The following is a 13891-nucleotide window of genomic DNA, read 5'->3' on the forward strand; positions in this document are numbered from 1 at the left end:
GCCGCCACGCCGGCGACGGCGCGTGCGTCTGTGCGTGTGCCGATGTTTTCTCATGTCTTTCCCTTCTGCCCGGTAATACAGGCGCAGGAGTATATGTGTGCGCGCCCAAGATGAGCTCGGACTACTCACGCGTGTGCGCGGCCGAGAAGGCGTCGGAGTCGCATCCGCCAGGGTACTCGCGCGACGCCCTTGAGACGGAGTTGCGCGAGGGCTTCCGCAAGCAGCAGCAACAAGTGAACAAAAACCGGCAGGTGGAGCAAATGGCACTCGCCAAAGGCTTGGGCGAGTCGGCCACGACGTCGTTGAAAGACGGCTTCTATATCCCCCATAAGGTGCTGCCGCCTCTCAAGCCAGAGGAGAAGAAGCTGTTTGAGCGGATAGACATCATGAAGTGGTGCGGACGCGCTGGGAGGAAACTGGAGGACTCTGCCGTGGCTCCTCCACCCACGCTTGGTGAGGTCCCTGCAGAGCACCAGCCGATGCAGGTTCAGGAGCATCAAGCATCTACAGAGGCGGACGCTGAGGACGCCCTCAGCACTTCCGTTTCCTCTACAGCCTCGTCGCTAGCAGCTCTCAAGGACAACTCTTCCGAAGATGTCCGGCATCTTCTACATCAGCTGCGCTCCACATCACGAGCCACCTCCTCTCTCCGCGATGCACGCGCGGAGGTGGACGACAATATTCAGGCCGTAGAAGAGGCGTTGTTACGGCAGAGCTCGCCGCTTTCTTTCGAGGATCTGCTGGATACCGCAGCCCGTCTTCTGGCCGCGATGGAGCGCGGTGAACTCACGGAAGATGTGGTGGTGCCGCGGGGTGCAGATGTTAGTACGGAGAAGGATGAAGGCAGCCCGGGAAGCCCTGCGGACTCTGCAGAAGCGCCCTTGTCAGCAAGCGGCTCAACAACCCGTGTTCTGCACGGCGCTGTGGAGGTGGAAACGTACACTCGCAAGCACCTTCTCCCGAGAGCCTACCAAGTGGTCGCCATTGCGCATACCGCGGAATGGATTCTGCAGTACACGATGGCCTACCTGCGCACCACCGTGGCTGTGAACCAAGACGAGGCGTTCACTCGCCTAACCCTGCTGGCGCGCTGCGTGCGGCTGCTCGGCGATATAGAGAACTTCTCCTCCATCCTCTTATCTCTGGAAACCAAGTGCGAGGAGTATGCAGGATTCGCGGCACTCAAGGACACGGCGGAGAAACACCTGGGCACACTGCTGGATGATGTGGAAACCTCGCTGGACGCCATTTTGAGCGCGCCGTTTCCGTCTCGTCGCTCACGTCTTCTGCTGCTCGAGGGTGGCATCCAGAAGAAGCTGCAGCGTGCTCTGCTCTTTCTCAACGAAATCGACTACAGCTGGACGCCGCATGTGCGCTTTCACTGGGCGTGGAAGGTGCAACTGCTCAGCGCGTCGTTTCACCGCATTCATGGCCTCATTTCTCGCAAGCACATGCAGTGTAGCATGGGTTTTGTGGACGATTCCCTCTACGAGCGGGTGGCTGACACGCGAATTACCGGTCGCTACATGGGCGCCTCCCCGGTCCAACCGAAAGTGCTTCGTGCGCAGCAGGTAGAGTATGAGAAGATCACAGAGGGCCTCACGTTTCAGCAAATCGGTATGTCAATCAAAGGAGTGGCAAGTCTTCTTATTGGCGAGCAGCTGTGCATGGGGGCACGGTACATTCTCTGCCAATCCACGAAGCAGTTCGACCCGGTCTGGGGCTTTCACATGGATGAAATCAGCACAGCACCGACGCAAGAGGAGCTCTCCGCGATGGCGGCAAAGATAGCGGTACACGCCAAGGAGCAGCTCACTGCACGACCGACTATCGCGAGAAAAGAGCACTCCTCCTCGACCTTTCTCACTCAAATGTAGATGGTCATGTTCAGGGTAAGTCCGTCGATATGTGCGCGTCTGTGTGTGTTGTATTTCTTCGTTTCCTTTGTGTGTGTGTGTGTGTGTGTGTGTGTGTGTCTCACTCTCGTTGACCACTCGTACCTCCGCTGCTTTACCGTGAATATCTGCGCTATCTTTCTCTCTCTGCTCTCATGGATGTAAATCATTTTTTTAAATCTTTTCTCCGATGTGCTTATTTCCTCCCATGACGGTGGTGAGGAGAGGGGCGACACACCTCACCGTGCGTGTCATCTCGGGGTGCAGTGCACCCCCCCCACACACACACACATTATGTCTGTGTGGGGAGGAGCGAAGCAGCCCCCCACCCCCTCCTGTCTCTGCTAATGCCGAAGCACCTCCGGTAGTGGCAAGATCCAGCACCCACAACGTAGGGAAGTCAGTGCGATGTATCGCTGCTGATGCCGGCGGTGTAGTCGTGGATGGGCGCGGCTGTGAGGCGACCTGCGAGGCGCTGGTGGGTAGGGTTTGAGGCAAAGGCCATGCTCTCCGATGACCGGGTCGGCGCATTGCTGCAAGGCGCGTCTGTACGGCTGCTTCGCACCACGCGACGTGCCCCCCCCCTCCTCCCTATGGCAGCCCCGGGGGCGGGCGATAAAGAGAGTGGTGCTGGTGTCGTGTTGGAGGGCACAGAAACCGACTCCTGTTAAACAGGCGAAAAAAAAAACGTTGTCTAGGTCTTGTCTTAATGAGGAGATTGCGTTAGCACACCGGTAATGTGGAACTGTCGGCTGCACTGGATGCATGGTCGCTTGTCCTTGCTACCCACAGAGTGGGTAGTACCAAGATGGTGCCGAATACACGGGAGAGAAAGCGGCCGCACACTCTCTGTGCCCGACAACAACGAGAGAGAAGAGACACGTAATGTGAAGGAAAAAAAGTGTAGAGGCCTGCTCGCTTTACCGCTGAAGAGCAATGCGGATGCGAGGAATCACTCCAGGACGCCGTTTCCGCTGGACTGAGAGGAAACGCGGACAACGTGAACTTGTGAGACTACAGGGAAACTGGACGTTAACCATGGCGTGCGCTGCACACCAGCACTCACGGCCCTCGTGAACCACCAACGCGCACTGTGTCACGCTCCTGGCGAGTACAGTTGGGGCAAAGACGTGCGCGAGGGTGTCACATGCAAATGCTCGCACGCACGCAAACTTTACTCCATCGTCCACACTCACGTTCTCTCTGTCTTCCATCGCGTCTACCGGGGTGAGCACACAGCGGCACAACTAAGCACAAGCAAGCACGCGCACGTGTTTATTCTACCGACACAAGCACATCACGCGCAGTAGCGTGCACAAGAGGCGCCTGAGGCCATCTCGGGCTTTGGCTTCGTGTCACTCGCGGGTCCGAGCAAGCAAGAAAGAGGAAAGCAAGAGTCTTCACGGACGTCTACGTTTGCTGCGCCCGTTTCCTTTTTCGCTTCTTTTTTTTTGCCGCACCGCTTCATAGATGCCATCATAGACAAGACGACAAAGTGAGTGCTGTACGGTCGGTTGTATGCTAGTGTACATTACCCCGTCCTCCTGTGTGGGTGGCAGTGTTTTTTATTCTTGTCCGTCCGAAGTTCCCTCTGCGCGCGTGCGTGTGTGTGTGTGTGTGTGTGTGTCTTAGACGGTCATGCTGGCGGGGGCCACCTCATCTTTCGAGTCTTTGTTTCCGTTTCCTCTACCGCTCGCGTTTCTTTTTGGTTTTCACCATGGAGTCGGCGACGGCTGCAGCGGCGCCAACCGCCTGTGTCTACGTTCTATCCGACGTCGATGGCTACAAGTACAAGCTTGTCATGCAGGGCGATCTCCAGCTTCTCACTGTGCGCAAGGTGAAGCGCTATCTCCAGCGAGCCGCAGGAATCGATCCTGCGCAGCAGCTGCTCACCTTCAACAGCGTGGCGCTCGACGACACGATGAGTGGAAAAGAAGCCGGCTTCTTCGATGGAGCCATTCTGCGGCTGCAGCAGGTATATTCGTCCTCCGCAGCACTGGCACAATGCATCTCGGCAGACGGATCATCGCCTTTCCACAGCGCACACGGTGGACCGGGCTGTGCCAGCTCTTTCACTGCTCCCCCTCGTGGTGCACAGGACCCAGGCACTCGCACTTCCCCTCGAGGAAACGGTTCTTTTTTTGCTGAAGCATCGCCACGGCTGTCCGCGCCGGCGACGAGAGGGGCTGTCGGGGCTTCGCAGCTAATCAGCAGTCCTCACGCTTTACCACCGCTGCTGAGGTGCCTATCACCGAACCAGTTGGCAGGTGGTGCCAAGCGAGAGGCGCACGATGCCGTTTCGTGCACGAGGAGGGACGTGGTAGCCGGCATGGCTTACTCCTCTCCGCCAGAACTTGCAGGCACTACTGGCACCACGGCCAGTACACCGCAAGTTATTCCAGGGAGGACATCATCCGCCTCAAGCGCAGATGGCGACGGCGTCCACGTGTACTACCGCGAGCTGGAAGAGAGAGTGGCGGCTCTTTCTCTCGACAACGTACGGCTGCGTGAGCAACTCCAAGCGGTGGCCCGGCAGGCGGCTGAGGCTTGCACGGATGGCAGGCACGAGGAGGAGCTGAAACGACTGAAGGCGGCCGTTGCAGTGGCGCAAGAAAGCGTCAAGGACGCAGAGAGAGCTGCGGCAAATCGGTGGCGCGTCAAGGAGGAGGAGCTCGTCAAGGAGCTGGACCTGCTGCGAGAGGAGCGACGCCGGTTTCACGAGGAATCCACCGCGCAGGAGGCGAAGCTGCGGGAACTGGTGCACTCGATGGAGGGCGAGATTCGGGGCCTAAAGTACGAGCTTCACGACAAGGATGAAGCACTACAGGCGGCCCGACTCTCGCTCGCCGAGTTGCGAAGCGAAAAACGTTCGTGGACGGACGCGGTGCGTCGCGGTGTCGACATTTGCCCGCGTGGCGAAGCCAGCCACCCATTCGCGCCAGCTGCATCTCGCCACGCGCGAATTCCGCTGCAGCAGCGCCAGCATGGCTGCAGTGCCAACATTGACGAGTTGGCGGAAACGGCCATGGAGTATCTGACGCAGGCCTTCGAGTCCGCCACGCCGCTGGAGCTTGAACCTGAGAACGACACCTGCGTCGTCCCCGTAGCCGACGATTTGAATGTGCTTGTCACGCTTGATCGAGAAACAGAGCGACTGTACTTGTACGTGACGCTCCTCAACCACCTGCCTTCGTCTCCTACCCAACGGATGCGGCTATACGAGATGCTGCTGGAGGGTGCGTTGCTCGGCAAAGACATGGCTGGGGGCGGTGTCGGGGTGAGTCCTGAGTCGAACCTCGTGTTGATGAGCGTCTCAGCCAATCTACGTCATAGCGGCGCATCTGCGCTGGCAGCCACGGCGGCACCGTTTGTGATAGCGGCTCAGGCCTGGACAAAGAGCATTGACGTATTGCTCAACACCTGAAAGGGTATTTTGAGCAGCAGTGGATTCGAATGAATCTGTGTCCCAGCAAGGACACAGAGCCATGGCGTTGTGGCGCGACATTGAGGGCTTCTGGCGTGTTTCCCTCTTGTTTTCGTCCGTTCCTGTGCCACGGCCTGGTGTCATTATCCTGCCTTTGTCAGCGCTCATGTCTGCAGCTGTGAAAGACACGCAAAATCATCTGAAGAGAGCAGCTGAGAACAGCTGGAAGATCTCTCTTGGAGCTTGTTTGAACGGTACCCACGCATTACTTCCTGCGGTTGAATCAGAGGCGCTCTCGGGGTCGTTGCCATCGGCACGGAGATCGCAGACCTGAAAGCTGTACTTGAAGGCGCACAAAATGTTCATGCGCCCTCTAGCTCGCATCCTGGTTATCTCTGCTGCGTTTTCCTTCGACTCTGTGATTTATGTTATCTAATCTCCCTTCCCTTGCCCCCTGCTGCCTTTGGTGTTGCACTAATGCACCAAATATCCGCAAACACTCGCTCCCACGCACACACATGTGCCTGGGCAAAAGTGCATCAGCGGCACATCTCCGTTCATTCTTTTTTTTTTTTCACATTGGCAAAGTCCACTTCTCTGCTCCCACGTTTTTTCTCAACGGCGACACCGACTCACGGGGGTTGCCCACGGTCTGCATTTGAAGGCTGCGTACTGGTGCCCAAGGTGCAGAGCAGATTTAGAGTGCGGCGTTCCGCTTTGGGTGCTGGTGTGTATACGTTTTAGCACCTCACTTGCAGACAGCGCCACGTGTCTTATCTGAAGTGGGTGGTATCGCACCCAAGTGCCACTCTTCCCCATCCCCTCCTTTCTTTTTTACTGCATGGACGTTGTCACCGTCTTGTGTCCTGCTCAACGTGTGTTGCGTTTACTGTGTGTCTGTGTGGGTGTGCTGCCTTCCTCTTTTCCATTCATCACTCTTCCGTGCTTGCAGTGTGTTGACCACTTCGATCACCTTCACTAATAGCTAGACCCGTGCGTGTATTACCGTTTCTCGTCTCTCGCTGCTGTATTCCGCTGATTTCGGTGCACCTATTTTTCTCTTGCGGCTAGATGATGGCGTCAGCACACCAAGTGACGAGGCTCTTCCTCGTTCGTTGCGGCTCTTCTTCACTGGCGTCGTGCACCGCTACCGCCGCCAAGGACGTGACTTTTCTGGAACTGCCGTGCATCCCTGTAGCGACGGCCAACTCCACAGAGAGCGGCGGGTGCGCTGGTGCTCCGCCGCGACCTCTTGTATCGCCTGTTGTACATCTCGGCCGTCAAACGCCCTTTCTCTCCTCGGCGCTGCAAAACGACCGCGCCTGGTCGCGTGCACTGCTGGAGGTGACAACGTGGTGCATTGAGGGGCTTTCCTCGATCCCGTACGATGGCGTCGTCCCTGTCGACGCCGCTGCGTTGCCCTTTGCCGGGGTGCGTGTGCGACTCTGCGGTAAGGGTCGCCCCATTCGCGTAGTGCGAAGTGGAGCAGCTGGCGAACAGGGAAGCACTACCCTCACAGAGCGTGGAAGCTACACATGGCTGCAACACGGCGATGTTCTCGAGTTCGGCACCCAGGCGCAAGTACGCCTGTTGGCCGTGCACGTCCGTGTTGGGCATGTCGATGAACTGGCCCAGCATGCATCCTTTGTGTGGATCACCTCCTCTCTGTCCAAGTCCACAAGCGCTACAGGGGTTGCCGTCAGCAACGTTGACGCGCAGCCGAGGATGACGGCGGTGCCTACAGCGCTATGGTTCGCGGGCCTTTACGAGTGGTCTGCCGTGCCGAAATTCCTAAAGTCTAAGATGCTACAGGAAGCCGAGCAGCTGACTCTTTACATGCACGAGAGAAGCGCTTACCGCCTTGCGAAGGCCGCTGCAGACACAGCAAGCATCAGCGAGCTGAACCGACTACGTTATGACAGCTCCGACAGCAAGGGCATGAGGGGGACTGCGATACGAGTAGCTCCATTGGTTGAGAGCGAGAGATGCACTCATGAGGAGGAAGTTCTGATGACAGCTTCGCCCCACTGCAGTGAATTCGGCTACAGTTCGAGTGCCGCATCGGAGGAGCGCGAAATGGACGCGGCGAAGCCGACGACGAGATCTCAGCAACAACAACCGCAGCAGCAGCAGCTCACTCTGTGGACGGCAAGCCCGCCCTCGAGCATACCTGCGGAGTGGGGGCAAACACGGAACGCACCTGTTCAAACCGCCAGTGCGCCGTCGCTGTCTGCCGCGCGGGAGGGCGGCAGCGTTGTCGCGGCTGTCTCCCTTGCCCGGTTTCCCTCACAACCGCAGCAAAAGGACAGTTACGGCTCTGAGGCAGCGCCACGGCCGACGGCGCCACCACCGTTGCGTGCATCTCCTCTGCACCGCCGGAACTGCGGTTCTACGGTGTATAGTCTTACCACCTTATCGGAAACGATGGATGACAAGTTGAACGAGGCTTTGCTATACTTGGAGGACGGCGGCAACGAAGTGGGTGAGGCCCTGGTGGAGCGGCGCGAGAAGGAGGCTCTTCTTCTTATTGTCACGGAGGATGACTTGAGCGGCACCCGCATATCTTCTGCAGAGGAGCCGATGGCCAGCGCAAGTCAGCGAGCTGGGCTGGATGACGGTGCAGAGGATCGCGACGATGTCCTAGGCAACACCCCGGCGTCTAAACGGTGGTCTTTGAAGCGAGGACGAGAAGAGGCAACCCGTGGCGGCCGGACATCGCGCTCCGGCAACCGCCGGGTATTCCGTGAAGGTGGCGATGGCCGCCGCTTGTCGCGCGGCGGTTGCCCTAAGTCGACCTGCGCCGCTGAGCTCTTGCAATCCTTGCGCGACGACGCCGAAAATGCTCCTCCTCCGCAGCACCTGACGCGCGCGGATATTCGACGAGCGCACTCTAATCAGCCCCCACAGGAAGATTCGCAGGTTGTGTTTTTTGATCATTAGAGTATCAGAACACCCTGGTGACGAAGGGAGACACACCTCACCGTGCGTGTCATCTCGGGGTGCAGTGCACCCCCCCACACACACACACACACACCTCCACCCCGCGAAAACACACACACACACACACACATTATGTCTGTGTGGGGAGGAGCGAAGCAGCCCCCCACCCCCTCCTGTCTCTGCTAATGCCGAAGCACCTCCGGTAGTGGCAAGATCCAGCACCCACAACGTAGGGAAGTCAGTGCGATGTATCGCTGCTGATGCCGGCGGTGTAGTCGTGGATGGGCGCGGCTGTGAGGCGACCTGCGAGGCGCTGGTGGGTAGGGTTTGAGGCAAAGGCCATGCTCTCCGATGACCGGGTCGGCGCATTGCTGCAAGGCGCGTCTGTACGGCAGCTTCGCACCACGCGACGTGCCCCCCTCCTCCTCCCTATGGCAGCCCCGGGGGCGTAGCGTTGACTTGAACGCACGTTTTTCGCGGCAGAGAATGGACGCGTTGGAAGGAGAACAATCGAACAAGTCAATGCCTAGTCAGCGAGCCAGGGTCGAAACGAAGTGAGGTGCGTGCCAGGACGAGGCGCCAGTGTGTATGTTTGCGCTTGTTCGTGTGCTGTGTCCTTTGAGTGGCACAAATGACGGCGTGTTTTTCCTGCAAGGCGGTGCGCCTAACCTGTTCTGAGTTCCGGTTGTACCACTCACCGGTAGACGTGTCTCTCTTTCCCTGTATCGCTCTCTACAAGAATGTCATGCGTTCTCTTATCTGTATATATATCTTGCTGCGGAGCAGAGAAGAAGAATGTGCATTAGCGTACATGAACAGTCACGTGCCTATCTGCGCTGCTTCCAAAACAAGCAAAAGAAAGCTGGAAAGGTGATGCCGTCACGAGGGTCGGCAAAGGATCTACTCGAAAGACACGTGTGATACTGCTCACGGTCTCAGCAAATTGTCTGTCGTGGATGACGCGTGAGAAAGGTGGGCGTGCCGAAGCTCAACCGTGAACTAAGGTGGAGGAGAAAGCCCCAGTGCTCAAAATGTTTGTGTCGGTCTCTCACTCGTGCCTGTGGGAGTTGGCCTACGTGCAAGGACCTCGTGCAATGCGCGGTATGCGCGTGCGGTGGTGTTGAGGCTCATGCAGTGTGACTGTCATCTTTCCCCCCTTTCCTCCCTTTTCGACGTTTTTGCTTCACCCGGCAACCATCATATACCATAAAACTGCTCGTCTGCTCTAACGGCGCAGAGAACATTGTGGTGTGATTGAAAGGTTGCTGCTAGGTTTCTGAGGCGCGTTCGATCGGACAGCGTCGTTCCACCTTCCCCTCCGCCCTCTCCTCCCCACCCACCCATCCCGGTGCGCAGCTCTCTTTCCGTGTCAAACCACACGCGCGATCCCGTCCTCCTTTCCGTTTCCCTTTTTCTCTTAGTCAAAGCCTCTCGACACGTCGTGACAGTGTCGGTCCGTCGTGTGCACACACGCACCTCTCTCTCCCTTCACTGTATCCCTGGCGTCTGCCTTTCCCCCCCCCTTTCCTCTCCCCCCTCTCTCTTTCTGTGCCTAAGGAGACGTACCCCAGAAGCGCGTGCGTTGGTCTGTGTGTGGGCGTCTTTATTAGTATTTGTTGTTGACATTTCGAGTATTATTTTTCATCTTACTCTCTTCGAGTGAGTGTGAGTGTGTGTGTGTGTGTGTGTGTGTGCGAATTGGCGAGTAGGCGTCGGCGTAGCACGTGGCAAGGACCTTCCCTGTGTGCTACCATCCTTTGGTGTGTCTTTCTTTCCTTTGCCTTTGGTACGTGAAGCCAAACAAGAAGTAGCGGAACGGCCGGACAACCACCAAGAGGTCTTCCGAGGGTGTCAACGCACAGTCGCTGGGCCTTTCGGGGGTTGGGCGGCAACTTTCTTCGTCCTCTCTATACAAAAAAAACACAAAGAAAACAGAGAAAAAACGACGCGTAGGCGACCGCAAAGCAGCAAGGAACGCGAGCCATCATAAAAAAAAGGCGGAAGTAATATAAATACGATACAACACCAGACTCATACTCACACGTACACCCCCATCTCTGCTCATTGTACTTCTTTCGCGACTTGGTCGTCTACACTCTGGTGATCTGTCTTGCTGTCTTGGAGTTGTTTGTAACACCGTCTCGTTCTATATATTTGTGTGTGGGTGTGTCTCATCATTACGCTGTTGTTGTAATCGGTTTTGTCGCTCTTTTTTTTGTCTTCGCTATCGGTATCTCCCTCCTTCGTTTGTGGTGTCTCTTCGTATCACCACGACCACCATTTCCTTCCCTTCGATCACTCCAGTCGGGATTCCGCGTACCACTTCTGTTGTTTGTATCATTGTCTTGCTTTCTTTCCAACCATTTCGTTGTGCATTGCTGTCACCCCGAATCTTCCTCTCCCGTTTCTGCTGCTTCTCGCTGTCTGCACCCTTGCCCTCTAACGTCACACACACACACTCACACCTTCCTCTCTTCCTCCCTCCCGTCTACTCACCTCTCCGCATCTGCGCCGAGGTGTGTTGTCACGTGCTTTTCACACGTGCAGCTTAAGCGAGTCGGCGCCCCGACGGCTACGTAACCTGAAAAGATAGCCAGAGGCGCTGCCACATTAAAGCAACGCAAAAATAGTGGCGCATTTGTTCGTCGGCAGGCGAAGCAGCAGAAAAAAAACGCAACGAAAATGTTCCGCGTGTTCTCAGGTAGCTGCATGTCCCTCGAGGACATGGACACAGTTCTGCGCTCCAACTTAGTAGAGCACCCGCACTTGCTGGGCCCTGGCGCAGACTTCTTCACTGAATCTGGCGAGCCGGTCCGCCCGCAGCCCGGGGCGCACACGTTCCAAAAGGTTTTCTCCGGCAGCGCTCTTGACCTGAATGCTGGCAATGCGGAAGTCTCCGATGAAGAGGTGACGGCGACAAGCCCGCTGGGGCAGGGGCCACGCCCCATCCCACCCAGTAGCATCCTGAATCAAATCTCCACAGAAAACGAAAAAGAGAAGGCTCGCGCAGCGAAGATGAAGATCCACGTTCTCGTGATCGGCGAGAGTGGATACTTGGCGAGTCACGTTGTGGCCAAGCTGCTCGATGCAGGGTACAGCGTACGCATGACGGTTCCGGATGCAGCGCGACAGCAGAAGCAGATAGACCTCTACGGCGCGAGCCGCGATGTAGCCCAGCGTCTCACCATCCTGCAGGCAGACGTCACAAACTCCAACTCGCTGCGCGATGCCATCCGCGGTTGCCGTTACATAATTCACTGCGGGTGTTCCAGCGCATCCCCGCAGGCGAAGGACCTGGTGGTGCTCTACACCAAGGCGATCCGAGCTCTCTTTGATGGCATTCGCCTCTCTGGCAAGTCGACAGTGAAGCGAGTCGTACTCACCGGCGCCGCGTCATCGATTGTGCATATCACGGAGTGCGACCCTCCGTCGGGGCTGTTTGATGAGAGCAACTGGAACAGCGTAGCCACCCCCGAGGATGATCCGCTGCCTTTTGCGAAGCTCGTCTTCGAGCGGGAGGCCTGGCGGTTGCGGCAGATGATGGGCGTGGAGTTGGTGGTATTGCTCCCCTCTATCTCCATCGGTCCAAGTCTGACAGACGAGACAAGTGAGGCGATGGTCACCATCGAAGGGCTCGCGAACTCTTCCAAGTACTTCCCGTTCTGTCCGAACCTTAGCTGGAACTTTGTCGACGTGCGCGACGTCGCGGACGCGCACGTGCGTGCGCTGGAGGTGGCGGAGGCGCGGGACCAGCGCATCATCATCTCGAACGAGTGTGTCAGCTTGCCAGAGCTGTGCCGCATGATGAAGCAGCTGTGCCCTCAGTTAACACCCCCAACGCACACGGCGTGGACGTTTGTGACGCTTGGTATTGCAACGGTAGTGCTGTGGAACAGCGTGAATCTTCGCTTCCTGTGGCGCAGTCTCGGCGTTCGCAAGCGCCTTGACAACCGCCGCGCCAAGGAGCAGCTCGGCGTTTCCTTCACACCTATGCAGCAAACCCTTCGCGACTGCCTAGACCAGATGTCGCGGTCAGCCAAAGCAACCGCAGACGCCGAGGCGGCGGCCGCGGCACAGCACACGTCCACCAACGGCAAGCGGAAGGCTGCAGCCGCCCCGTCCTCCTTGCGACTGGTCAGCCCTGCGGTGATACTGTCCCTACTCACTCTCGCCGCTGCCAGTGCGGCGGTGGGGCGGTACGTGAAGCGAAAGTGAGAGGAGCATGAGACAAGCAGTTGAAGCGAAGATGACGAAACCGGCGTCAGACCTTGCACGGCCGCCCGCAGAACGCTGTGCGCGGCCGTGCAAGACACTCTGCTACTCGTTCTCCCTTGCGCTTTTCGTTGTACCTTTACGTCTGCCCGCGTGTGTGTCTCCGCTCTGCCCTAAGGCCCACCCGTCACCTCTTCGTTGTTTTGCTGCTCTGGTTGGTGTGTTCGTTTTTTGTTGTTTGGTTTTGTTTTTGCACTTCCTTTCACCTTCGTTCCTAATCTCCCTTTGCTTCTTCTTCTTGTCCTTCCACCGACACACGTGCATCAACGCCACCCTGCCTGCCTACTGTGCGTCGCTGGTTTCTATATTTTCCCTGGGCTCATCTCTGCTGGGTCTTGTGTTCTCGTTTCCTTTGATCTTCGTCTTCTCTCTGTTTCTCCACACTACTTCTTGTAGCGCTAAGCTGCCCCCCCCCTTTGCTGCCAGCATCAACGTGAGCGGGCGAAGTCGGAATCATGACCAGGAAACGAAAGAGGAGGAGGTGCCGTACATGCATACACGGACACATTGTGGAGCGTCCCTTCTGGACTGTCGCTCACCCCCTTACATCGCGTGCCTTCTCTCTTTTTTCTCGTGTGCACGCATGTGCCTGTTCTCGGACGGTTGATGTCCCCAACCATGCTGCTTTCACAAACCTCAGCCAGGCGCTTGAGCTGCTGCCTTTTCGTTTTCCTGGTCGCGTTTCTATTTTTGGTTTTCTACTCGCTGCCGCTTCGTGTGCGGAATGGATGCGCAGGAGACAAGAGCCGAAGCAAGCGAAGGTCATGGTGAGTACGTCACAGAGAAGAGCGAGAGTGGCAAGAGCAAGAGCAAGGAGGCGGTGGGCATTACCATTAATACCTTCCATAAACTCGCTGCTGCTCGCTTATTCGTGTGCGATGAAAACGACCGCGTGAACCAGAGCAAAGGAAAGAGCCACTCGGCTCAACCAGCACGTTCTCTCGCATGGATCGTACGTCCTCACACCCACACCCACACCCACCCCTCGAGCTCGCTTAGCTGTTGCCGGTTTCTATTTGTGGCTTCCGTATTCGTATCTGGCTATAATGACGGAAGTGGCAGATGCAGGCAGCGAGCCCTCCTCCAAAGACAAGGGGGTGTCCCTGGAAGACGGCGCGAGAGCGCGAAAACGCGAGCACTGCGCGCAGGCGCTGTCGGGCGCAGCTGGCATGTTGGATGACGCCCTAGCAAAGTAGCGGGATCTCAGCAGAGCAGGAGTCACCGACACCAAAGGCAAGAGGGGATCCGCCACACTGATCCACCTCAAAGTGCAGGCCTGCGTGATTAGCGGCATCTGCTGCTCCCGGCCACTGTGAGCTGATGAGGGACAGGTAGGTGCAGGCAGGCGTGACGGAGGCAC

At 57.4% G+C, this 13891-nt stretch overlaps 4 protein-coding genes across 4 annotated transcripts; all 4 read left to right on the top strand.

Moving 5' to 3' along the window:
- Nucleotides 1-110: 110 nt before the first annotated feature.
- Nucleotides 111-1877, top strand: LMJF_34_3160 (conserved hypothetical protein; the record flags this gene model as incomplete). Its single annotated transcript, XM_001686368.1, has 1 exon — nucleotides 111-1877. The coding sequence occupies one exon, from the start codon at nucleotides 111-113 to the stop codon at nucleotides 1875-1877; it is 1767 nt and encodes a 588-aa protein (XP_001686420.1).
- A 1735-nt stretch (nucleotides 1878-3612) lies between these two features.
- LMJF_34_3170 (conserved hypothetical protein) lies at nucleotides 3613-5319 on the top strand (the record flags this gene model as incomplete). Its single annotated transcript, XM_001686369.1, has 1 exon — nucleotides 3613-5319. The coding sequence occupies one exon, from the start codon at nucleotides 3613-3615 to the stop codon at nucleotides 5317-5319; it is 1707 nt and encodes a 568-aa protein (XP_001686421.1).
- Nucleotides 5320-7044: 1725 nt separating this feature from the next.
- On the top strand, nucleotides 7045-8259 carry LMJF_34_3180 (conserved hypothetical protein; the record flags this gene model as incomplete). The annotated part of the gene is made up of 1 exon (XM_001686370.1): nucleotides 7045-8259. One exon carries the CDS (start codon nucleotides 7045-7047, stop codon nucleotides 8257-8259), a length of 1215 nt encoding a protein of 404 aa, XP_001686422.1.
- A 2682-nt stretch (nucleotides 8260-10941) lies between these two features.
- LMJF_34_3190 (conserved hypothetical protein) lies at nucleotides 10942-12474 on the top strand (the record flags this gene model as incomplete). Its single annotated transcript, XM_001686371.1, has 1 exon — nucleotides 10942-12474. One exon carries the CDS (start codon nucleotides 10942-10944, stop codon nucleotides 12472-12474), a length of 1533 nt encoding a protein of 510 aa, XP_001686423.1.
- Between the last annotated feature and the right edge of the window lie 1417 nt (nucleotides 12475-13891).

This window comes from Leishmania major, chromosome 34 (assembly GCF_000002725.2).
Source record: "Leishmania major strain Friedlin complete genome, chromosome 34".
In the NCBI taxonomy this organism is placed as follows: Eukaryota; Euglenozoa; class Kinetoplastea; order Trypanosomatida; family Trypanosomatidae; genus Leishmania; species Leishmania major.